Genomic DNA, 22,717 nt, shown 5'->3' on the forward strand with positions numbered 1-22,717 from the left:
GTAGTTTAAATAATAATAGCCTACCATCATTGATAATAATAAAACCAACTGGCCATATAAATATACATTTGTCATTTTATTAGTGTTTTTATGCATGTAAAAAAGAGAACATAAACAACGTAGATTTCCAAAATAAAGTTAATGGATAGCTTATTAATGGATATAATTATTCACACTACCTCTCGTTCTAGGGTTCTCCACACTGAAAGTGAACTGTATACCCTACATATATATTTAAACACATCAAAGTATACGTTATGTTGCAATAACAACAACAATAATCAATCATAACACAATATGCTACTATAAACTATTACATGACCAAAGTCTTTAAGAATGTAAGGCGATTCCTTTTTTTCTGTGCGATGGTCTGGCTGACAATGATGACATTCTCACACCTGTAACAAAACCATGCAATTGATATTAGAGACAGACAATATCTTCCCTCTGCTAATCCCCCAAACTTGGACTTTTGTTTTGTAAAGCCAACACTCCACTGAGGGAAAAGTCACAACTCCAATGTGGCCCTCAAAGAGACTCCTCACATTACATACCATAGAAAAATCAAATAAGAACAATGGCTTCTATAACAAGTGTGATGGTAGAGAGTGCTAGTTCTATCCTCTAAATGTGTGCATTTAACAATGCCCCCTTCACTGTGTCTTCCTACCTTAAGACTTAGTCTTGATGATGAATTGCTTACTCTTCTTGCCAATCTTATTAGAGGAAATGCAGGTGTAGGTCCCTGGAAGCAAGGAGGAAGAGGTAAAAAGAGGTAGGTCCTCCATCTTATCTTTGGGATCTGAAGACTGCCAGCTGTACACAGGACTGGGGCTTCCTGTAGCCGTGCAGTTTAATGTGATTTCATCCCCCATACCGATGTCCAGGGTCTCAGCCTCAGGACTGAGGAAGGATGGGGGGTCTGAGAAAATAAGGGAAAGGGATGGATATTGCATAAAAACGAATACACAAACACAATTGTATTTCATTGTTTCTCATGAAACTATTAATGGTTGGGTTGAGTGGATAGGCTCACAGTGCACAGAGACGTTGAGAGGCTCTGATGTCACTGAAGGAGGCGGTTGTGGTCCCTCTGGTCCCAAGTCCAGCTGAGCCACGCACTTGTACTGGGCTCCGTTATCAGCTTTGGTTGGGGTGATCAGGAGGATGGAGGATACTTGGACAGGGGAGGCTGGGGTCAGATCAGAGAAAGAGTGGTTGTAAACTTCAGTCTGCCCTCTGTACCACCTCAGGGTGAGGTATTGAACAGGGGCAATGTTCTGGACATCACAGAGCAGCTGGTACTCTTTCCCCTCCAACATGGGGCCAGTGTGGTTCGCTGAGCTGATAGTGACACTGTCTGGAGTCTCTGTGAAAGATCAGCTGGTTAGTGTGTCAAGCAAAACACGTACATTTAGCAGTAGTCGTCACAAATAGAATTCATTATTATGAAGTATGGCCTGATGCATGTATAACAGCCATGCTCTGCCTTAAATTGTGCTAAGATAAAAATCCAGCTTTATTTAGGCCAGGTTGACTCACTGTAAAGAATGAGGTTGAGTTTCTCCTCACACTGTCTGGGTGCAGTGAAGAAGACTCCGTAGCAGATAGGCTCCTCGATCCAGTCGATCAGACTGTCCACCTTCCATTGGACAGCACGGTCCTGTTGGGTGTGTGCTGCCCCGATGGCTGACTCCCAGCCTAAGACACGCACCGGGCGAGAGGCCTCACAGCTGACGGAAACAGGCTCCCCAAACCCCACCACCACCCTGGAGGGTTTCAGCTCCAGAGAGCATCCTTCACCTGACACTGAGACATGGACAATATCATCATCGTTACATTGTCTTCATCCGCATCCTTTTCACAATCTTTTTCATTATAATCATGATCATCACGTAATCTAATTAGAGAGTTCTATTATTGCTGGCATATCCGCAACATTCATATTTGTTAAATAAAATCACATTTACAAATACAAAGAAAATGTTGCTTGCAGTGATTTGATTGTGTGACTTTAGCAGGTGTTTATGATCTGTTTGTATCACTGTGGATGTAAGATTGGGTGGGATGCAGGTTCCACTTTGCCATCCTCTCTGGGTTGCAAGTTTAATTTCAGTGGACAAAGCACAGGTAAATAGTTCACACAGTCATACTTGTAATATTATATAAGAGTATTTTGCCAAAGAGCTTTAAAACCATTTATGACCGATTCTATTGCCAAACACGTCTTCAAACTACAAACTCGTCGATACAATGGGGGCCTCTACTGCAGATGTCCCATAAACCTTGACTCCACAGAGAATAAGCAAATCTTATGAATAATAAAATGTTGTCTCTTGCAACATCTTACCGGTGCAGAACATGCAAAAGTTTAGGATCCATTTTAGAAAGTAGTTTTCCATCTTTTTGCAGACTTTGCTGAAGTCCACTATGGTCGGAGTTGAAAGGCGAGTGGAATTCCGACTTGGTCCTGCTTGGCAACTCCAAAGTGAACTGTGATTACTAACAAAAGCCCTCCCTCACCAAACGAGGGCTCTCATACCGTAGTCTGTGTCTGACTGCAGGGCCCCGAGGGAGAGAAGAGGGGGCTAAGGAAGTTTGACAGGCATCAAGGCCAGACCTCCTCAATGGTAACTCATTAGGCCTACATCCCAAATTCTTCCTTTAATCATTATTTGTGGTTTAGTTAGAATCTGTATTTTCATGTTCAATGAGAGTTAATATATCAGACCCATTATATATTTCAGCCCAAAATGTATTCCTACTCTTAGAATCACAGGCTAGGTCTTTTGTAGTTCTGTTTGCTGTCATGTATTGTTACAGCAGCACAACCCCAAGCTATTCAGATGACATCTCTGTTCTGTTTTTAGAAAATACCCATATAGAGTTCTATGACTTCAGAAGGGTGCTACGGTTACAATTTTCAGTTCTTTAATCTGAAATTAAACCCCAATGACCTGTGTTAACTTGCCTCAAACTAAACAGTTCCCGTGTGACTGTGGATTCATATACATAGGTGGTTTGAGAGAACTCACAATGCAGTTCTACTCTCTTTTCTGCAGGGCATGTTTGATTCCCATATGCACACTGCTTGGAGACCCCATGCTTTGTCAAGACTCAGCAGGTTGGATTGTTGGACTCGAGTTTTCCGGCATGTAGTGTGTAGGCCTCACACTGTGATCAGAATGTACCACCACTGCACAACAGCACCGTCCGTGACCAGTCTGCCAGAAACATTGCTCAGTAATTGGATGCTTATTGGGTGTATTTATAGAAGGCTCAGCTGCCAATCCTCAGTGTCTACAGTATGTCGACTCTGTTTTGTGTTTCTACCCTGTGCCTTAGTTTGTTGTGGAAGTACACTACTGTACACTTGTTTCTGACAATGATCATGTGTGTATAATATAAAATGTTTTTCCTCAAGGGCTAAATGTGCTGGCAAATTGCCCTTATAAGTCTACACTGCAGCCAGGTTGTTATAGCAACAGTCAGGCTGCACACACAAAGTGTTTCTTGGCAAGGCAGAAGTCCCCTTCGCCAGGATAAACCCGAGTGACACAAAAAGGACACACACTCAATTCTGAAAAAGGAAGTATTTATATGAGCCACTGTAGGCAGGATAACAGAGGGACTTTCATGCTTCTCTTTAAATTGACCTTAGTTTGCACTGATTAGTATGGAGGTGTCAGTGTTACAGTGATGTATGAGAGAAAGGTTCCCAATGGCATACAAAATACAGTAGAGGAAAATGTCACAGTGATTCTTTCAAAGCTTTAACTCAATGAGCATAACTGGTTGATGTTTGACCAGTGAATGCTGTGTATGCATGCATCACCTGCAATGTCGATGCAAAACTTTCAACCAATGATGCAGCACTATTGAAATGAAAGACAGCATCATTCTCACCTAAATAGGTTGCAGTAGAACACATCCTGAAACGGAATCTCTGTCACATTGCTGAGCCTGACAGTATTGACATTCCGAAGAGAGAACTAAATGTCTGAACGGAAGAGCAGTCAGATGGAAACACACACATCACAGGTCATATAAACATAAGCAATCTGACAAAAATGTCTAAATAAAGTAGAGAATGAGTGTTAGTGGCTGTTAAATACGGCATATAACAACATTCAAGGCTGAAATCAAATGGACAATATACACATAGTTAGTTAGCGACACAATACACAAACATCACATGTAAAAAGCTAGTTTACATCGGGCAACTCAGATAGTGTTCTGTGCACCTTACAAGCACCATTTCCAACTGTACCAAGGCTATTCCAGCCCTGTGCAATGTGAACAGAACATACTTTGCACTTAACACTGTAAACATACCTTGAAATATCTAGCATGAATTGGTTTAAAAAATTGTTATAAAAAATAAACCCAAATCTCTGATTGTGATTCAACCAAAAAAGACAACTATTGAAGAACTGTGCCACTGCACTCTTGTCAAAACAGAAAGAATTGGCAAGTAACAAAATCATCATCAGGGAATTGTTTCTACTTAACACAGTTGAGCAACTTCTTAAAGGACCATGTGAGCCACCTATGGTGAGATATGACTGTGTAGCCTATTAAAATACCTGAGATAGATTAAACACATTAGTGGCCTTTCTCTCCTCACAGCCCTGAGACTGCGTCCATGGGGTTCATGTCGGTATGCATGTCCACTTCCCTATGGTCCATGGATGTAGGTTGAGAAAGTGAAAGACAAGCGATTAAAGCTATCATCAAACATACTGACAATACTGAGAATCAAGGGTGCTGTGAAGGTAAAAGAGAGAGATAAAATGGAAGAGTGTGGGCAGAGAACAAAATTAGCAATAGTGAATAGAAGCTTCCTGTGGCTCTTGGAATAGTAAACTTAAATCGGTTAAAAGGCTCTGGTAGCACCAATTGAGAGCAACAAGAAAATTAAAAAAGCATTAGATAGGAAGTAATATAATAATAATAATAATATGTGTGATGCATTGCATGACTCATTTCTCACTGTACAGTCACTTAAGATCACTTGTTGCTGTCATTAGACTACAGCGATCAGGCTAGCCTGTTTTCCCAGCCGCTTTACATCCGTGACAGAGACACAATGGCCGTGAGAAGAGAGACTACGTTCAGACATGCTTGATAGTAAAACAAATAATAAAACAGGACACACATGCCTGTCAGGAAAATAACCTCACACTCAACATCAACAAAACTAAGGAGATGATTGTGGACTTCAGGAAACAGCAGAGGGAACACCCCCCTATCCACATCGATGGAACAGTAGTGGAGAGGGTAGCAAGTTTTAAGTTCCTCGGCATACACATCACAGACAAACTGAATTGGTCCACCCACACAGACAGCATCGTGAAGAAGGCGCAGCAGCGCCTCTTCAACCTCAGGAGGCTGAAGAAATTCAGCTTGTCACCAAAAGCACTCACAAACTTCTACAGATGCACAATCGAGAGCATCCTGGCTGGCTGTATCACCGCCTGGTACGGCAACTGCTCCGCCCACAACCGTAAGGCTCTCCAGAGGGTAGTGAGGTCTGCACAACGCATCACCGGGGCAAACTACCTGCCCTCCAGGAAACCTACACCACCCGATGTTACAGGAAGGCCATAAAGATCAAGGACAACAACCACCCGAGCCACTGCCTGTTCACTCCGCTATCATCCAGAAGGCGAGGTCAGTACAGGTGCATCAAAGCTGGGACCGAGAGACTGAAAAACAGCTTCTATCTCAAGGCCATCAGACTGTTAAACAGCCACCACTAACATTGAGTGGCTGCTGCCAACACACTGACTCAACTCCAGCCACTTTAATAATGGGAATTGATGGGAAATTATGTAAAATATATCACTAGCCACTTTAAACAATGCTACCTAATATAATGTTTACATACCCTACATTATTCATCTCATATGTATACGTATATACTGTACTCTATATCATCTACTGCATCTTTATGTAATACATGTATCACTAGCCACTTTAACTATGCCACTTTGTTTACATACTCATCTCATATGTATATACTGTACTCGATACCATCTACTGTATCTTGCCTATGCCGCTCTGTACCATCACTCATTCATATCTTTATGTACATATTCTTTATCCCCTTACACTTGTGTGTATAAGACAGTAGTTTTGGAATTGTTAGTTAGATTACTTGTTGGTTATTACTGCATTGTCGGAACTAGAAGCACAAGCATTTCGCTACACTCGCATTAACATCTGCTAACCATGTGTATGTAACAAATAAAATTTGATTGATTTCATTTGTGAATTAATGCTTTGTAGTGTCGCGCCACATGTTCACATCGACACAGCCCAAGACTCATTCAAAACAACACCACATACAAATGGCACAAAGCTATTGGTTGGAGTAGGCTAATAGAAAGCACTCTTTGGATTTATAAACCATGCAGGATTGGAGCGTTCCATCAGAATAATTCAGTAAACAACCATATTCTTATTCATACAGTGTCTGTTGAGGAAGTCCTGCTGGTCACATTGACGATAGAAATTCTCTTCCTCTGGCCTGGTCAGATGATGGGACCTACTCTCTGTTTGACAACGACATAGACAATCACGATCACAAATTTCAGTCCCAGGCCCGATCCTATGATGACCCAGAACGTTGTTCTGCCCCGTGTGGGAAGAGGGTGTGGTTAATGAGGGTTTGATCAGCTGACCGTCCCAAGCTCCTCAGCCCCAGCAACAGCAGAGTTTATTTGTTTGTGATGCACCACGCAGACAGACACTAGAGCAAAGAAAGCTGGCACGACCACTACTATCCCTGCAGTGGTTCCACGACTGCCTGGAGAAACAGGAGCAATTTGGCAATATTAAACATTTAAATATACTGTCAACGGAGATATTTCACAGAGCAGTCTATATGGGAAATATTAAGAAAGTAACACATGTACATGGTACGGAAAGAATGGGTCCCATGAAGTGTCCTGAAAAACATTTTTCCATGGTAGTTCGTTTCATATGTACAGTGTAGTAACAATGTAATAATTGCAAAGTAACAAAGTACTTGTGGTCACCTGATGATGCACCCGTACCAATGGACAGTCTCATTCAGGTAAAAGGTAACATGAATGCCACTAGTGAGTGAAGGGGGAGCGAGGGAAGAAGAGGGAGGGGTAGTAGGAGAGAATATAAGCATTTGTGGGAAAGATAAGACTAGGTACTAATTAGAAACATGATCCTACCTATAGGTTTGGGATTCACAGTGAAAGTCTTGCCGATCTTGCCTATCTGACTGGAGGCAGTGCAGGTGTAGGTTCCTGGGAGCTTGAAGGCGGGTGTGAAAAGAGCTTCTTGCACATGTGAAGACTGCCAGCTGTACAGAGGAGTGGGCTTTTCCAGTAGCCGTGCAGTTTAAGGTGATTTCCTCCCCCACTCTGATGTCCAGGGTCTCAGCTGCAGGTCTGGAAAAGGTTGGGGGGGTCTGAAGAATGAGGAGAAATAAGAATCAATCAACATGGACTGTTTCCACAAGATTCAGTGTCTGGGGAGGGAAGAATCTGTTAAATATCATAGTAGGGTATCAGATCAAACTAAATGATCCGCTGTAAACATGAATGGAATGATTGAAAATAAGACTAGAGGGAACTTACAGTGCACAGTAATGCTGATTAATGATGTCACTGTAGGATGGGGTTGTGGCCCCTCTGGTCCCAGGTCCAGTTCTGCTCTACATCTATACTGAGCTCCATCATCATCTCTACTGGGGCTGATCATCAGAGTATCTGACACATCCACTGGTGTCTTACTGACAATACTGTAAGTTACATTATCTAAGGGTTCATTCCCTTTGTACCACTTCACAACCAGGTTCTGTAGAGGAGCGATGTTCTGGATGTCACACTGCAGCTGGTACTGTGTCCCCTCCACCATGGGACCAGAGTGTCTCAGAACAGAGATGGAGACGCTGTCTGGTGTCTCTGTAGAGGAGGTCAACAATGTAAAAACCCCTCAATGCTGATATACAGTTAGACCACTAGCGGTCTGTATGTAGCCAAGAGTTGCTGCTGCTCATTCCGTTTGCTCGAAAATGGATAAATGGTTAAAAAAAAAGTAAGGCCCACGTCAATAGAGACACATACCAGCTCTACTGGTAGTACTGCTACTACAAGCAGTAATACACCTGCACCTGTCACGTTGGACCATCGAAGAGGCACAAATATGATGAGAACTACATTGATTTGGGGTTCACTTATAGTGGGAGTAGTGCCTTTCCTCAGTCACAGTGTGTTATATGTGCAAAAGTACTATCTCACATCTTGATGAAACCTGTCACGACTTCCTCCGAAGTCGGTCCCTTTCCTTGTTCGGGCGACGTTCGGCGGTCGACGTCACCGGTCTTCGAGCCATCGCCGATCCACCTTTCATTTTCCATTTGTTTTGTCTTGTCTTCCCACACACCTGGTTTCAGTTCCATCAATTAAATGTTGTGTATTCGTACCTCTGTTCCCCCCATGTCCTTGTCCGGTATTGTTAATTGTAAGTGCTTGTGCACGTTATGTCTGGTTATTGATTGTTCTGTTTTCCGGTGGGTTTTTATTATTAAACTGCGCCGTTGGAAACACAGTTTTTTTCTCTCCTGCGTCTGACTTCTCTGCCGCCAGTACGCACCCCTTACAGAATACCGGACCAAACTTATGGAGTAGGCAGGAGCAGGTACCCTGGGTATAGGGGTGGATGAGCACGTCCAGGAGCACGCAGCAATGCTCCACCATCTTGGCACCGCGATGGACCACGTTGCCCAGACAATGGACCGCTGGGAGAGACAGGGAGTTCTCCCAGCGCCTCCACCAGCACAGCCGGGATCTCCAATACACGCCCCTCTTTCTCCTGGTCCCAGTGGGATTCGTCTCTCCCTTCCCCAGGAATACAATGGGACGGCTGCGAACTGCCAGGGGTTCCTCTTGCAGCTGGACTTGTACCTGGCAACCATCCACCCGGCTCCTTCGGGCCATGAGAGAGTGTCCGCCCTCGTCTCGTGCCTCACCGGGAAAGCCCTGGAGTGGGCCAAAGCCGTATGGAGAGAGGGAGCTGTGGCGTTGGACCAGTTTGAGGAGTTCACCTGCCGTTTCCGGGCGGTCTTCGACCACCCGCCCAAGGGTTGAGCGGCGGGTGAACACCTATTCCATCTGAGACAGGGGACGAGGAGCGCCCAGGAGTTCGCCCTGGAGTTTCGGACCCTGGCTGCCAGCGCGGGATGGAACGACAGGGCCCTGATTGACCATTATCGCTGCAGTTTGCGCGAGGACGTCCGTCGGGAGTTGGCCTGCAGAGACACCACCCCCCGCACCCCCTCTCCGATACCCATGAAGCTGGGAGGGGCGGTGCGCAGGGAGACCGGAGGGGGTGCCAGCTCGTGCACCATCTGTGGCCACAGAGGTCACACTGCCGGTCAGTGCCGGGTTGGTTCCTCTCGGTATCAAGGCTGCAGACAGGGCGCTCTGGTGTCACCCCAGGTGTGCCGGCACCATTCTCACCCAGAGCCCTCTGTCGCACATATGTTTGTGTATGTCACTTTCTCTGATGCCGATGTGGCTACAGATTTCTCCAAAAAGAAGGCGACTCAATTACCACCCCATCGACGGGGGGATTGCGCGATGAATGTCCTGGTAGACACTCCACTTCCCAGGAGTCACGTGTATCCCCTCTCACAGGCGGAGACGGAGGCTATGGAAACGTATGTCTCCGAATCCCTGCATCAGGGGTACATTCGGTCCTCCACTTCACCCGGCTCCTCAAGTTTTTGGGGGGGGAAGAAGAAGGAGGGGGTCTGCGCCTGTGTATTGACTATCAGGGTCTGAACCAGATTGAGTCAATGCACAGTGCGCGCTTCTTCACCAAACTAGATCTCAGGAGCGCTTACAACCTGGTGCGTATCCGGGAGGGAGACGAGTGGAAGAGCTCTCACGGGGTAGACGCAAGAGTGCTCGGGGAGGTGTTGAGAACTTGGTTGACTTGGAACATACCAGACAACTGGTACAGAGAGGCGGGAAACACAGGGATAAATACACTGGGGAAAATCAGCGACACCTCGAGGTGGTGGAGACAATCACAAGGACAGGTGAAACAGATCAGAGCGTGACAGTCTGACCGCTTGCATGATGACGAGTTTCTCACATGGCTGGCCTATCTGGGTGATATTTTTTCTCGCCTGAATGATCTGAATCTAGGATTACATGGACTTTCAATGTGCAGGACAGAATTGAAGCTATGATTAAGAAGTTGGAGCTCTTCTCTGTCTGCATTAACAAGGACAACACAGATGTCTTTCAATTAGTGTATTATTATACGGGAGGTCCGTGGAGCGACGCCCAATTGGCCTAGCGTCGTCTGGGTTAGGGAGGGCTTGGCCGGTAGGGATATCCTTGTCTCATCGCGCACCAGCGACTCCTGTGGCGGGCCAGGCGCAGTGAGCGCTAACCAAGGTTGCCAGCTGCACGGTGTTTCCTCCGACACATTGGTGCGGCTGGCTTCCAGGTTGGATGCGCGCTGTGTTAAGAAGCAGTGCGGCTTGGTTGGGTTGTGTATCGGAGGACTTTCAACCTTCGTCTCTCCCGAGCCCCCCCTGGAGTTGTAGCGATGAGACAAGATAGTAGCTACTAAAAAAAACAATTGAATACCACGAGAATTGGGGAGAAAAAGGGGTAAAAAATTATTAATAAATAAATCAAATGTATCTTATCGTGTGTGTGGCAGACTTACAATGATGGCAAAAAACAACATTTGAGAGTGCGCTGACCCTGGTGCTAGAGGGGGTACGCAGTTTGAGGTTGAATGTTTGAAGGGGTACGGGACTATAAAAAGGAACCACTGACTCAGAGCATCATAAATTGATCTCCAGGGAGCATACACAATTTACAAAAGAAATATGGGGTATGTGGGGTATTCTCTAGGCCTATTGGGGCTATAAAAAGCCATAGGGCCTAATTTACATTTTGTGGCTAGAAATGTAACAGTTAAAAAAAATATATATAATTTACTTTCTGAAAAGGAAATTATTTTTTAGAAATATTAAACACATTTTGCTCAATTATTTGTTCAGTCATTTTCACAATACAACAATAATTATCATCATAAAAAACTCAATATTTTAATGATAACTCAAAGCAATATTATACAAAAGATTAATACAAATACATTTCTTAACTCAGGAGTATTTACATGAGAGGATTGTGAAACAAAAGATCTCCACAGACGTTTGTGTAGACTACATACTGTGGTGAAAGGGGATCAGGGGAGAAACTCACTCTCCTAACAACTAAAGGACCAATATTGGTAGAAAATCTACATTGACCATCCCTTTGTACAATATTAATGGTTGTCTTCTTCCCTATAAGTCCCCCCTTTGCAATCTATTCTCCACATACTCTATGGGCCCTTAAATGTAGAGGCACTCATTTTTACAGACTTTATTAAATATACAGTTCTATATTTTATATTACATACACAAAAGGCTTTGAGTTTACATGAAGTAGCCTAAAACGTATGCATTTACATTGCAGTTACATACACTCATTGGCCAGTTTATTAGGTACACCCATCTAGTTCCGAGTCAGACCCACTTTTCCTCCAGAACAACCTGAATTATTCGGGACATGGATTCGACAAGTCAAAAATGTTCCACAGGGATGTTGGTCCATGCTGACACGATGGCATCACGCAGTTGCTGCAGTTTGGACGGTGATACACCACCGTCACCAGCCTGTACTGTTGACACCAGGCAGGATGGGTCGTGGGCGCCCGTTTCTGAGATACTGGATTTGGTGTGCCATGCTCAAAGTCGTTTAGGTCACTCGTTTTTCCCATTCTAACGTTCAATCGAACATTAATTATATGCTTTGATGCCCATCTGCCTGATTTATATAGCAAGCCACAGCCAGGTGACTAACTGTCTGTAGGAGTGATCCATTTTCGTGAATTGGGTGGTGTACCTAATAAACTGTCCGGTGAGTGTATATGGGCACCTTGTAATTACAAAGTGTTACATGCCTGTAACTGTATAACAAACCGGTATATCAGCTGTAAGGATTATGTAACAATGTAACTACCATGTAATTACAAAGTGTTACATGCCTGTAACTGTATAACAAACCGGTATATCAGCTGTAAGGATTATGTAACAATGTAACTACCATGTAATTACAAAGTGTTACATGCCTGTAACTGTATAACAAACCGGTATATCAGCTGTAAGGATTATGTAACAATGTAACTACCATGTAATTACAAAGTGTTACATACCTGTAACTGTATAACAAACCGGTATATCAGCTGTAAGGACTATGTAACAATGTAACTACCATGTAATTACAAGGGTTTTAAGCCACAATGTGCAGTAGGACCTAAAAAGTATTGACATTACTCTTGAGCTCCAGGCTTTCTCTTGACTCCTGCATTTGAATGGCTTGATTCAATCTGCTTACAGGAAGAGGCAACCACACACCATCTGCCCCTTCCACACCTTCAGAACTCACATGCAGTCAGGTATTACAGTGATGCAGTTAAAACACTGAACACTCCAGATGCAGTGGAACAGTGTAGAGTAGTAACAGAGTAGCTCTGACCCTCAAATGAGACATGAGCTCCCCTAAATGAGCTCACTGCTGGTTTAACCTGGTTCAGGTTCTTTCAAGCGCATTCATTCTCCACCTGTCTGCCTCTCTGATGTCTGTTTTGAGCTTTGCAACATTGTTTCAACTAGGCCCTCACATGAGCTTGGGACAGACAGCTGTAGTTGTGTCCCGTATTTCAGCCACTTTTCAGGTGTCCAGAATTTCTTTTAATGTACATTTGTCAGCAAGACTCATCAATGAATTCAGGCTACAAAAGTGTAGGCTTCCTTACAATCACTGACTGTCAGTACACTTTTTGGTCTTTTGTAACAGATGTCTCTTTCCCTTTGTGAAATGGCAGTTGCACTGTTTGGAAGCTGGAATTATTTTGTGGACAAAAGTGCACAGGTAGCTTAATACTTTTTGAAGTGATTTGTTTGAGAATCAGATGAAAACATCATGACTGTTAAGTGTTCATGCCACATTAAAAGGTAACACATGTTTACTGTAAAAATATATCTTTACTATTGGGCCCCCTCACCAATTTTCTTTTTTTAGGAAGTCGAAAAAAATAAAGACCCCTGAATGTAACGGAATAATTCACACTCTGGGGAAATAATACTTTTCACATGTAGGCTATATTAATTGGTTTCAGTGATCATTGTGCTCACAACCTAAATAAGTTGTGTGCATATACTGTAGCACAGGAGGTTGGTAGCACCTTAATTGGGGAGGACGGGCTCGTGGTAATGGCTGGAGTGGAATTAGTGGAATGGTATCAAATACATCAAACATGGTTTCCTTGTGTTTGATGCCATTCCATTCACGCCGTTCCAGCCATTATTATGAGCCGTCCTCCCCTCAGCAGCCTCCACTGTACTGCAGGTTACACTCCAAGCTTCTTGTCACGAGCAAGACATCACATCCAGGCAAAGGGAACATTCTCACAATTTCAATCATGTGCTGCTCTTCAAGCAATTGCATAATGTGACAGCAATTACATTGTCATCAGACCAAACTAAAAAAAGACATTCAAAATGACATAACAATGTCCTTGTTGGTGCTTATGCAATACAAACCAGTTTTTCCAAAACCAGTCATATAAAAAATACATTTCAATTGAGCCAATTTCCAAAGAGGGATTTCAACTTGTCCATTCGCTGCTACTTCTTCTTGTCCTTCAGAGAGAACATCAGCTACACTTTGAATGTGTAGAATAGATCATAAAGCTCACACTAAAAACAGAGGTTATTCTACCTCATCAGGTTCTTCAGTAGAAGGGGAAACAGAGAGACTGATCTGTACTTAAAATCTTAGTGCTAAAGAGGAAAGGGAGTGCATATGAAGCATAGGGAGGTTGGAGGAGAGTCAGGAGACACTCCCAACATTCACAATCCAGACCGGCGTCTGCCAGCTGAATGAGTTGTGACCAGCCCCGCAACCACCTCAACCACTTGGTCTCTCACTTAGTCACTTAGTCTCTCAGCGGGGAAACAGTGGCTCATCCCAATAAAGCTCGTTCTCTTAAAAGTTGATGTTTGGCTGAGACAGTTTAGTCATCGGGAGCGGAGTGTCCCGGCCGCCGTTCTGCGCCACGTTGCCGTTGGGCGTGCTGCTGAGCTTGGCCTTCTTCAGGCTGTAGCGGCCCATCTTGGTGTTCTTGTAGTAGATGGAGTAGATGAAGACGAAAATGACCGAGATGACCACGACCATGAAGGCCACGAAGCCCGCTATGAGGGGCAGGTAGTCCTCTGTGACAAGAGAGACAAAACAACAAACACCCATTAATCCATCATACTCTGTTAACGTTCTGGCTCCACCTCAGACTGAACCATTTTCACCATCAAATAGAGAAGTGTCAATACACTGATTTATTCCTACTTCTTTCAACAGGAAAGAATAAGCTCGTATTACTTAACATAATATTACATGATCCCACCAGTCAGAGTAGATCTACAACATACCGTAAGAGTGGGGACATTGCTCAACTTTAACCTTGAAATAGTCTTCTACAAGGAAAGTCAGTACTGAGCTAAACTGCCAAATATTCAACAACTTTACCCAACACTCTTCAATGAACGATGGATGATGCTCAGTTCTACCTACCCTCACCAGGTGCCCTTCCCAAGGAGTTTGTTTCATGCCTGATTTTATATGTGCACAAAAATATACTGTCCCCTCATCTCATGTTTTGCAGCTTTGGTTCAAACTCCCTCACACAACAGAGATGTACTACATGTATCGGACTACAGAATGTGGCAGGAGTGGTCCTTCTGTAGCTCAGTTGGTAGAGCATGGCGCTTGTAACGCCAGGGTAGTGGGTTCGATTCCCGGGACCACCCATACGTAGAATGTATGCACACATGACTGTAAGTCGCTTTGGATAAAAGCGTCTGCTAAATGGCATATATCTTATATATCTAGGAGGAGAGCAGTTCAGAAACCAGTAACTAAGAGGTTTTGGATTGGTCAACGGGTAAAGGACATATGAGAAAAACTGCATAGTTAAAAGCTATTAATACAATTTGTTCAGAGAACATTAATCAGTCAACCAAAGAATAACAGACACAGAGAGAGAAAGGAGACCAGATAGATGGGAGGAGGAAGCAGACCAGCAAGAAGAAAACGTCTACAAGACATTCATAAACAGTAAATAAAGGGTTTAATACAGTTTAATAAAGGTTCCATTACCATTTAAAACCACCTCTACCACAATGAAGCTCGTCTCAACAATGTTGGTGGCGGTGCAGTTGTAGAGCCCTGCCTCAAAGACAGTCAGGTTACCTCCCGCCTCACTGACATGCTTCGCTGGGTCATAGACCCACTTTATCCTGGGCTGTGGGTAACCCTCAGCCTCACACACTAACTCCTCAGGATAGCCCCTGAACACAGGTATCCTCACTGGCAGTCGAGATGCATTGATGCATGGCTTATCTTAGAGAGAGAGAGGGAGTAAAAACGCAGGTGGTGAAAATATGAAAACACATTTCTTGAATAAATTACTGCAGTGAAGGAAACAAACACAATTGTAAGTTTGATTATTTTAAAAGACAGTGGAGTGAGACTTCACCATTGAACATTACGCACTTACGGAATGTGCATAGAGCTAACGTATTATCACACGTTATACAACGTTAGCATGGTTTGTATATATGAACAGTTCTCAGCAACTCACAGTGTACAGTAATCCTGAGAGGTTCTGATGTCACTGTATGCTGTGGTCCCTCTGGTCCCAGGTCCAGTTCTGCTCTACATCTATACTGAGCTCCATCATCATCTCTACGGGGGCTGATCATAAGAGTATCTGACACATCCACTGGTGTCTTACTGACAGTACTGTAAGTTACATTATCTAAGGGTTCATTCCCTTTGTACCACTTCACAACCAGGTTCTGTAGAGGAGCGATGTTCTGGATGTCACACTGCAGCTGGTACTGTGTCCCCTCCACCATGGGACCAGAGTGTCTCAGAACAGAGATGGAGACGCTGTCTGGAGTCTCTGTGGAAGACAATTTTCAGACTTATTAGTGTTTCAAGACAAAAACTGACCTTTAAAAACAACTAGAAGTTCATACAAAACAGTAAAAAAGAGACTGTAAATATGTGTAAGAGCATATGGTGAATAATAATGGTGTAACGGTTCACCAAACCCCCTCGGTAGGTGTTGCGGTTTTGGGGTCACAGATTGTTTTTTTTTCTCGGTACAACAGGAACATGAAATGCCATTCACAATGTTCATATAATACAATATACAGTATAATATATTATACCAGCCAGATAGAGAGGATACCCCTTACATATAGAGACATTGTTCTTCTGACATAGAGAATGAGGAAGACAGCATCTTCACTTACTGTATACTGTGATGTGCAGAGGCTTACTGCATCTTCCAATCCCCTGAAAGGTTGCCTTACAACCAGGCCTTATGTCCCAGTCTAGGAGTTCCAAAACACTCCAGGTAGTGTCATTGACAACTTCTGGACCTGTGGTCCAGTAGATCTCTTCAACACTGGTTGTGTTTCTGCACGACACTGAGATTGGAGATCCATATTTCACCACCACACTCTCAGGGATCAGTTTGATAGGACATACCGGCTCCGCTCCTTACAGAGTTAGGAGAAAAGAGAGATAATGAATTACATCATTTAAATACCTGGTAATATCTAACAATAAATCACATCATATTTCAATGAGCAGCAGCAAAAAAGGTAAAGGGTGGTCAAATGTCACATACAGCTGAAAGCCGCTAGTGACTCAGTAGACCAAAATACAGGAAAATGAGCCAGGAAGGATACACTTCCTTCACAAAAATTGACCTTTTTTTGCATCTCATTCTTTAGTGGAGCTTTTATGTCACTCTCCCTTCCCCTAATAAGCTCCATCAATAATGTAACCCACTTCACAACTAAATAACATACTTCACATGAAGCACATCTCTACATAACTTCAATGTAACTTCAACTAGTTAAGCAATTATTTATTCAATGAACTGGGGTTTAGTGTGTGTGTGCGTGTGTGTTTGCACGTTTGCGCGTGTGTTGTATTTGCGCACGCATTTCCCTGGTTCTTTAACACTATTGCTGGATTAAGGAATATGACTAAAATACCTAGGAATAGTATTTCTATACATGATGTTGACTTTTAGAATCAGAGAGCACAGAGCCAGGTTATAGCCAGGTTATGGCAAATAAGCCAATGTCTACCTTTGTAGCCTATTTCATCTCAACAATGTGCGTCTACTAGTGTGGTATTTTTTCCCATCATATTTTAGAATAAACAAAATAACGTTGTCAGGCAATTTGTATGACGATGAGCACGTTAACATGTTCTATAGTGGACACCACCGATCACTTCCCGTTCAGTGCGCTACAAAAACTTACTTGATTCTGATCCATGCAACAGCGACAACAGTTCCAAAGTCAAAGCCAATGAAATAAGGCGATTTAGGTACAAATCCTTCATTGCCTGAGCTAGAGGCTTTGTACGCCGCCTGAATGTCTATCGGCCCGTTATTTAGCAGCCTCTGAATATATATATTCGAGTGCTTTTCTCTAGTTCATTGGAAGTTACAGCCGAGCGGCGCCGAATTGTTGACTTATTTAACGAAAGTGCAGCCAGCACAGCACATTCACTCTATCCCTCAACTCCACTCCCTCTTAAATATAATGGAAAACAACCCTCCCCCACAAGCACCAGGCCGTTTCTAAATGTGTTATTCAATTATGGAACGAGAAACCACATCAATAGCCTAGATAGGCTATACATAACGACATTTCAGAAAGCAGAGATTAATTTGGGAAAACAAAGCTGTAGGCATACTGTTTTTTTTCTCCAGTAAAATACTGGTTGAGCTCAGTTTTATTCCTGGTATTAAAGGGACAGTCCAGTAATATTGATTTCAATGCATGTTCCTCATCATATTTGCTGTCACGAAATTGTGATAGTATCATATTATAATAGACTATCATATCCAAATGCGTCACTGAACAATGACATAATGTCCAGTAGGCATAAGCAAAGATGACAAATGCAACTGTGAATACAGCACATAGAGTGTCCCCCCTTACTATGTAAAGCGCTTTAAGCATCCGGACAGGCAAAATCCAATAATTCATTATAATTGGTGAAGGTCTTACCTCTGACAGAGACCCTGGCTATTTTAAAGACCTTTCCCAGGGTATTACTGGCGTGGCATGTGTAAGTCCCAATGTTCTCCCCTGTGGCCTGCTCGATGGTCAGTAGGGACCCCCCATCATTGTTCTTCAATTTCACGTTGGGAGCCCGGTGATAAGTCCAGGAGTATTCTGGCCGGGGGTTCCCATCTGAGGAGCAATTCAGCCCAGTAGGGGAACCAACATCAACTTCTGTGTCCCTCAGCTCCAGAATGTTCTGTGGTGGGACTGGAGGCACGAGAGTGACATGAGCATAATAAGACCAAAATACAACAGACAATGATATAGAAAATACAAATATGGACAGAAGACCTGGGTTCAAAGAGTATTTTACATTTTCATTAAAATACTTTGCATATTTGCTTGGGCCTGTCTGGATTGCTACATGGGTGGGGTTTGGACTTTTGGGACTATTACATTGATTCCATTGCACAGATAAGCTCAATCAAGCACAGCTAAATCAATTCAAAGATGTTAAATACTATTTGTATTGTACCAAATGACCTCAGGTACAGGATAACCCTCAACAGTGCAGCTCAGGTTATGGGTTGTGTACTCAGCTATGCTGTAATATTTTGGGCATTCAATAAGTATAGTAACAGTATTGGGGAAAATGACAGAGACCTTTCAGCAGGCTGTTAAATTAACAGTACAATGAAGGCTAATAGAAAGTTAGGAGAGACAAAAACACATGCAAATTGCTGTTGTGATCGTTTGGAATTTTGGAAAAACACACTAATAGTCCGTACCTGACTACCCAAAATGCTACACCACTCCCACAGATGTTAGTTTCTCCTCCGCAATAAGTATTGATCTGACTACTTCCCCGACGATTTGAGGAACGCAAACATATTCTAACTATTCTGATTGGTCCCAGAACAATGGGTTGGGCCAGAGCCAGAACAACACATGGGTAAAGCGGTGTTTTGAAAATTGTTCATTGGCTTTGATACTCTGATTGGTTAGAGCTGATCCAATCGCTGATTACTTTGTTTGTAGAATACCCCTCATTTTGACATCACTACAAACGACTTCAACAATGGCAGTTTTTGATGGAAGTTTGTAGCGAACATAGAGCAGTGGAAGAATTCAGTTTGAGTTGTCAGGCAATATGTCGCAGACAAAAATAATGGCTGCCTTCCCCTTTAAGATGAGCCACCACAAGCTGTCACCCAGGCAGAACTACAGTTCCCCTCAGTCAGCACTCCCCACATCCTGCCGCTAGTTGCAATGGGTGCAGCAACCAAGGACTTCACAGCTGTTTGGGCTGATGACAGTTTTGCAATTGATACAGACTACAGGCACTGCAGACTGAAGTTAACATCAAACAAAAGGGTCAATGACATCACTTTAGGATCGTTTGAAGAATGTGAAATGAAATAGTCCCTTAGGCACAAAACACTTCAATTTTTTTGTTTCTACCTGGTTGCACTCACCTGTAAATTGTCCAAGGTCTGAATTAGTCCCTTGTTAGAAGGAGAGGATGAAAACCAGAAGTGCTTCTGCACTCCAGGACCAACATTGAACAGCCCCGCAGGGCCACCAACCCCAAAAAGAAAACAAAAAGACTTACAGTAAACAGCAAAATGAAGAGTCTGTGATGAGAGGACAGAAGCTAGTGGTCCCTTCGGTCCCAGGTCCAGCTCTGCCTCACATCTGTACTTTACTTCATCCTCAAATCTCCTGGGGGTGATGTTAAGTGTGGAGAACACATCCACTGGGATCCTTGTGGAGTTGTGAAATGTTTCAGTTTTTACAGTTTCATTCCCTTTGTACCACCTCACAACCAGGCTCCGTAAAGGAGCGACGTTCTGGATGTCACACTGCAGCTGGTACTCTGTCCCCTCCACCATGGGACCAGAGTGGCTCTGAGGAGAGACGGAGACGCTGCCTGGAGTCTCTAGAGACAAAATAGTTGTATATAGTGAGAGAAAAAAACAATTGTTTTCACTGACCAAACTCAGTACAAGACGCAAAAGAAAAACAACTTACTGTATAGAATGACAGGGAACCTTTTCAAACACTGCTCTCCATCTTTTTGTGTGAGGTAGCATACAGGTTGTATTGTCCAGTCTGTCAAATTCTCCACATTCCAGATGACATAGTTGACCTCTTCTAAAGCTGTACCTCCTAATGTGGCCTCCCAGCCCATCCCCTCATAGTCTGTGGATGATGTGCTGCAGTTGACTGAGACTGAGTCTCCATATCTCACCACCAATGTGAGAGGGTTGAGCTCAATAGGACAGGCGGCATGTGTAGGCCCACCTACAGGTCAGACCACATGACAGAGACCATAATCAGCTAATTTGCATTCTCAAGCAGACATACTGTTTCTTTAAACATAAACGATTCCAAGTCTAAGCCTAGAATGCAGAATGGTAAACTAACAAGAGGTTCAAATTAGTTGCCTTTTTCAGAAGGCAGTTTCTAATCAGTAATCAAAATATAGGAAAAAAAAGTTTACAACGTAGTATATTGTACAAAGACATAACCGTTAAGACAAAAAATGGACATTTTGTGTCACGTCACATAATCTTTACTGCGAGCATACAGATTTTATCCGCTACTACATTGCCCTCTCCTGGTTATTCCAAAACGTGTTATTGGTTCTTAGTTTATCTCTTTGGCCACTATGAAATACGATCCAGTTATTGCGGATTTTAAAGCGAACCAAGGCGACTATTGTTTTTATCCCTCTTAAAACTGGAATGTCAAATATTTTAGCGTTATCTGTGTTCCTATTCTGCTTGAAATTCTTACATTTTTCAATAACGGTATAACAAAACGAACTTTACCTGCCATCCAGAGAAGTAACGGAAACCCAAGAAAAATCCGACTAAATATTATTTCACACATTTTATATTAAACTAATGTTTCATTCCCAGAAAGACGTAGAAAAATGTAGGTATTCCTTGTGGTCAGTGTCTGATGTCCAAATGTCCAGTCCCCACATGCATACAGCCCAACTCTTCAACAGGCGCAGCGGTCAGTTGTCTCACATTATATTTTGGCTCTGTATTGAATTACAAGAACAGGACCGAAAAATCGTGAGAAGTCACGTGCTCTTTACTGGAAGACCCCTTTGAACGATTTCAACCATCAAGCGCAAGAAACCGATCAATGTAACTTTAGGGAATTTCCATGGAACAGGACCCGGAACCTCGTTTTGGACTGTTTCATTCTGGAACCCATTTGCAAGGATGCGTTAGCTCTCTTTTATCATACATAATTTCCATTGTTTGCGATGTAAAAATGATAGTAAAAGCAATCATAGTTCATTCAAGTTGCCTGCTGTGTATTTATACTGCATCTAAAAAAAGGGCCGGACAGAGTTTATGGTTTGCGCAACATTGTATCGCCTATAGACCAACGCGTGGCCATTGTTGTGGTTAAAAAAATAATTGCGCCTGTATCTCTCATAGAACTAGAATGACATTCACTTTCTGTGATCTCTCTCCCTCTGCTCTGACAGGCATGAGCCTGCAACTGTCATCTCTCTAGTGTTGCTCTTCATCATTTATTTCACCGCTGATACATTGAAATACATTTGCCAAAATTATAGAATTACTGTTGTCTGTTCAGAAAGAAATGAAACAATTCAGAGAACTACACCAGTAATAGGCATATAATTGAGCCCAAACTAAAAAGATTTATGAAATATGACAAGTTAGAGATTTAAATAGGAATATTAATTTTTTTCTGAAAAAAAATGTCTAAGCATCTGAGGTCACCAGCTCACAGTTTGACACCCACTCACTAGCATTGTGATGCAGTGTTTGTGTTCTTCCATTTCAAACAAAATGAACAGTTCCATCAAATTGACATAATAAGTCATTTGTCTTTTAATTTGGTTGTGTATATTGTTTATTTCAGGGGAACAGTCGCTCAATTGATTGCATCGATTTCATTTCAGAATATTTATATTCATATTTTTATTATCATTTTTCATAGTGTTGAAATTAGCACAGTAGTGCGGAATCTGTGTGCATTCTAGAATTAACTGTTATTTCCAGCTTCTCTCTGCACTTTCCTGTCTATTTATGAGACTCGTGGAAAGTACTGAATATCTTGGTCATGTGATGTGTGCTCTGGTAGAGTAGATGCAGAACTGAGTGGTGAAGTGGTGATGATATAATAAGTCATCAGATGATGGGGAGGTAGTGGGCGGTGGGATGGCTCCATCCACAAATAACATCTCTGTTGACTTAGACTGATATTTAGTTAGAATAGAGATGTTGAGAACACAGAAATGCCTCACTATCTGATACACTATACAGGCTTTATAGCAACCCACAGGTGGGCAAGTGCAGGTGGGAAGACACTCAAGAGCTCCATCCAATCAAAAGGTGTATATGCTACACGTCTGAATGGGTCCCTCTGTCTAGTCACAGTAGCCGTCTGGACTAGTACAATGGAATTATTTAGCTAAAGCTCAAGCCTTTTAGATGATTTATTAGCCCTACATCA

General features: G+C 42.9%; 1 protein-coding gene across 1 annotated transcript; it reads right to left on the reverse strand.

The window, feature by feature from the left end:
- Positions 1-57: 57 nt before the first annotated feature.
- Positions 58-21,514, reverse strand: LOC118384162 (muscle M-line assembly protein unc-89-like). Its single transcript, XM_052518308.1, has 18 exons — positions 21,046-21,514; positions 20,243-20,515; positions 19,824-20,150; positions 18,215-18,478; positions 16,433-16,681; positions 15,754-16,077; positions 15,270-15,512; positions 14,106-14,329; positions 8,906-9,023; positions 8,687-8,782; positions 7,651-7,946; positions 7,349-7,450; positions 7,212-7,293; positions 2,351-2,518; positions 1,543-1,809; positions 1,037-1,369; positions 671-922; positions 58-398 (listed from the first exon to the last, which is right to left on the reverse strand). Exons 1-17 carry the CDS (start codon positions 21,104-21,106, stop codon positions 672-674), a joined length of 3,678 nt encoding a protein of 1,225 aa, XP_052374268.1. The 5' UTR covers positions 21,107-21,514; the 3' UTR covers positions 58-398; position 671.
- Positions 21,515-22,717: the final 1,203 nt, after the last annotated feature.

This window comes from Oncorhynchus keta, chromosome 5 (assembly GCF_023373465.1).
Source record: "Oncorhynchus keta strain PuntledgeMale-10-30-2019 chromosome 5, Oket_V2, whole genome shotgun sequence".
NCBI lineage: Eukaryota > Metazoa > Chordata > Actinopteri > Salmoniformes > Salmonidae > Oncorhynchus > Oncorhynchus keta.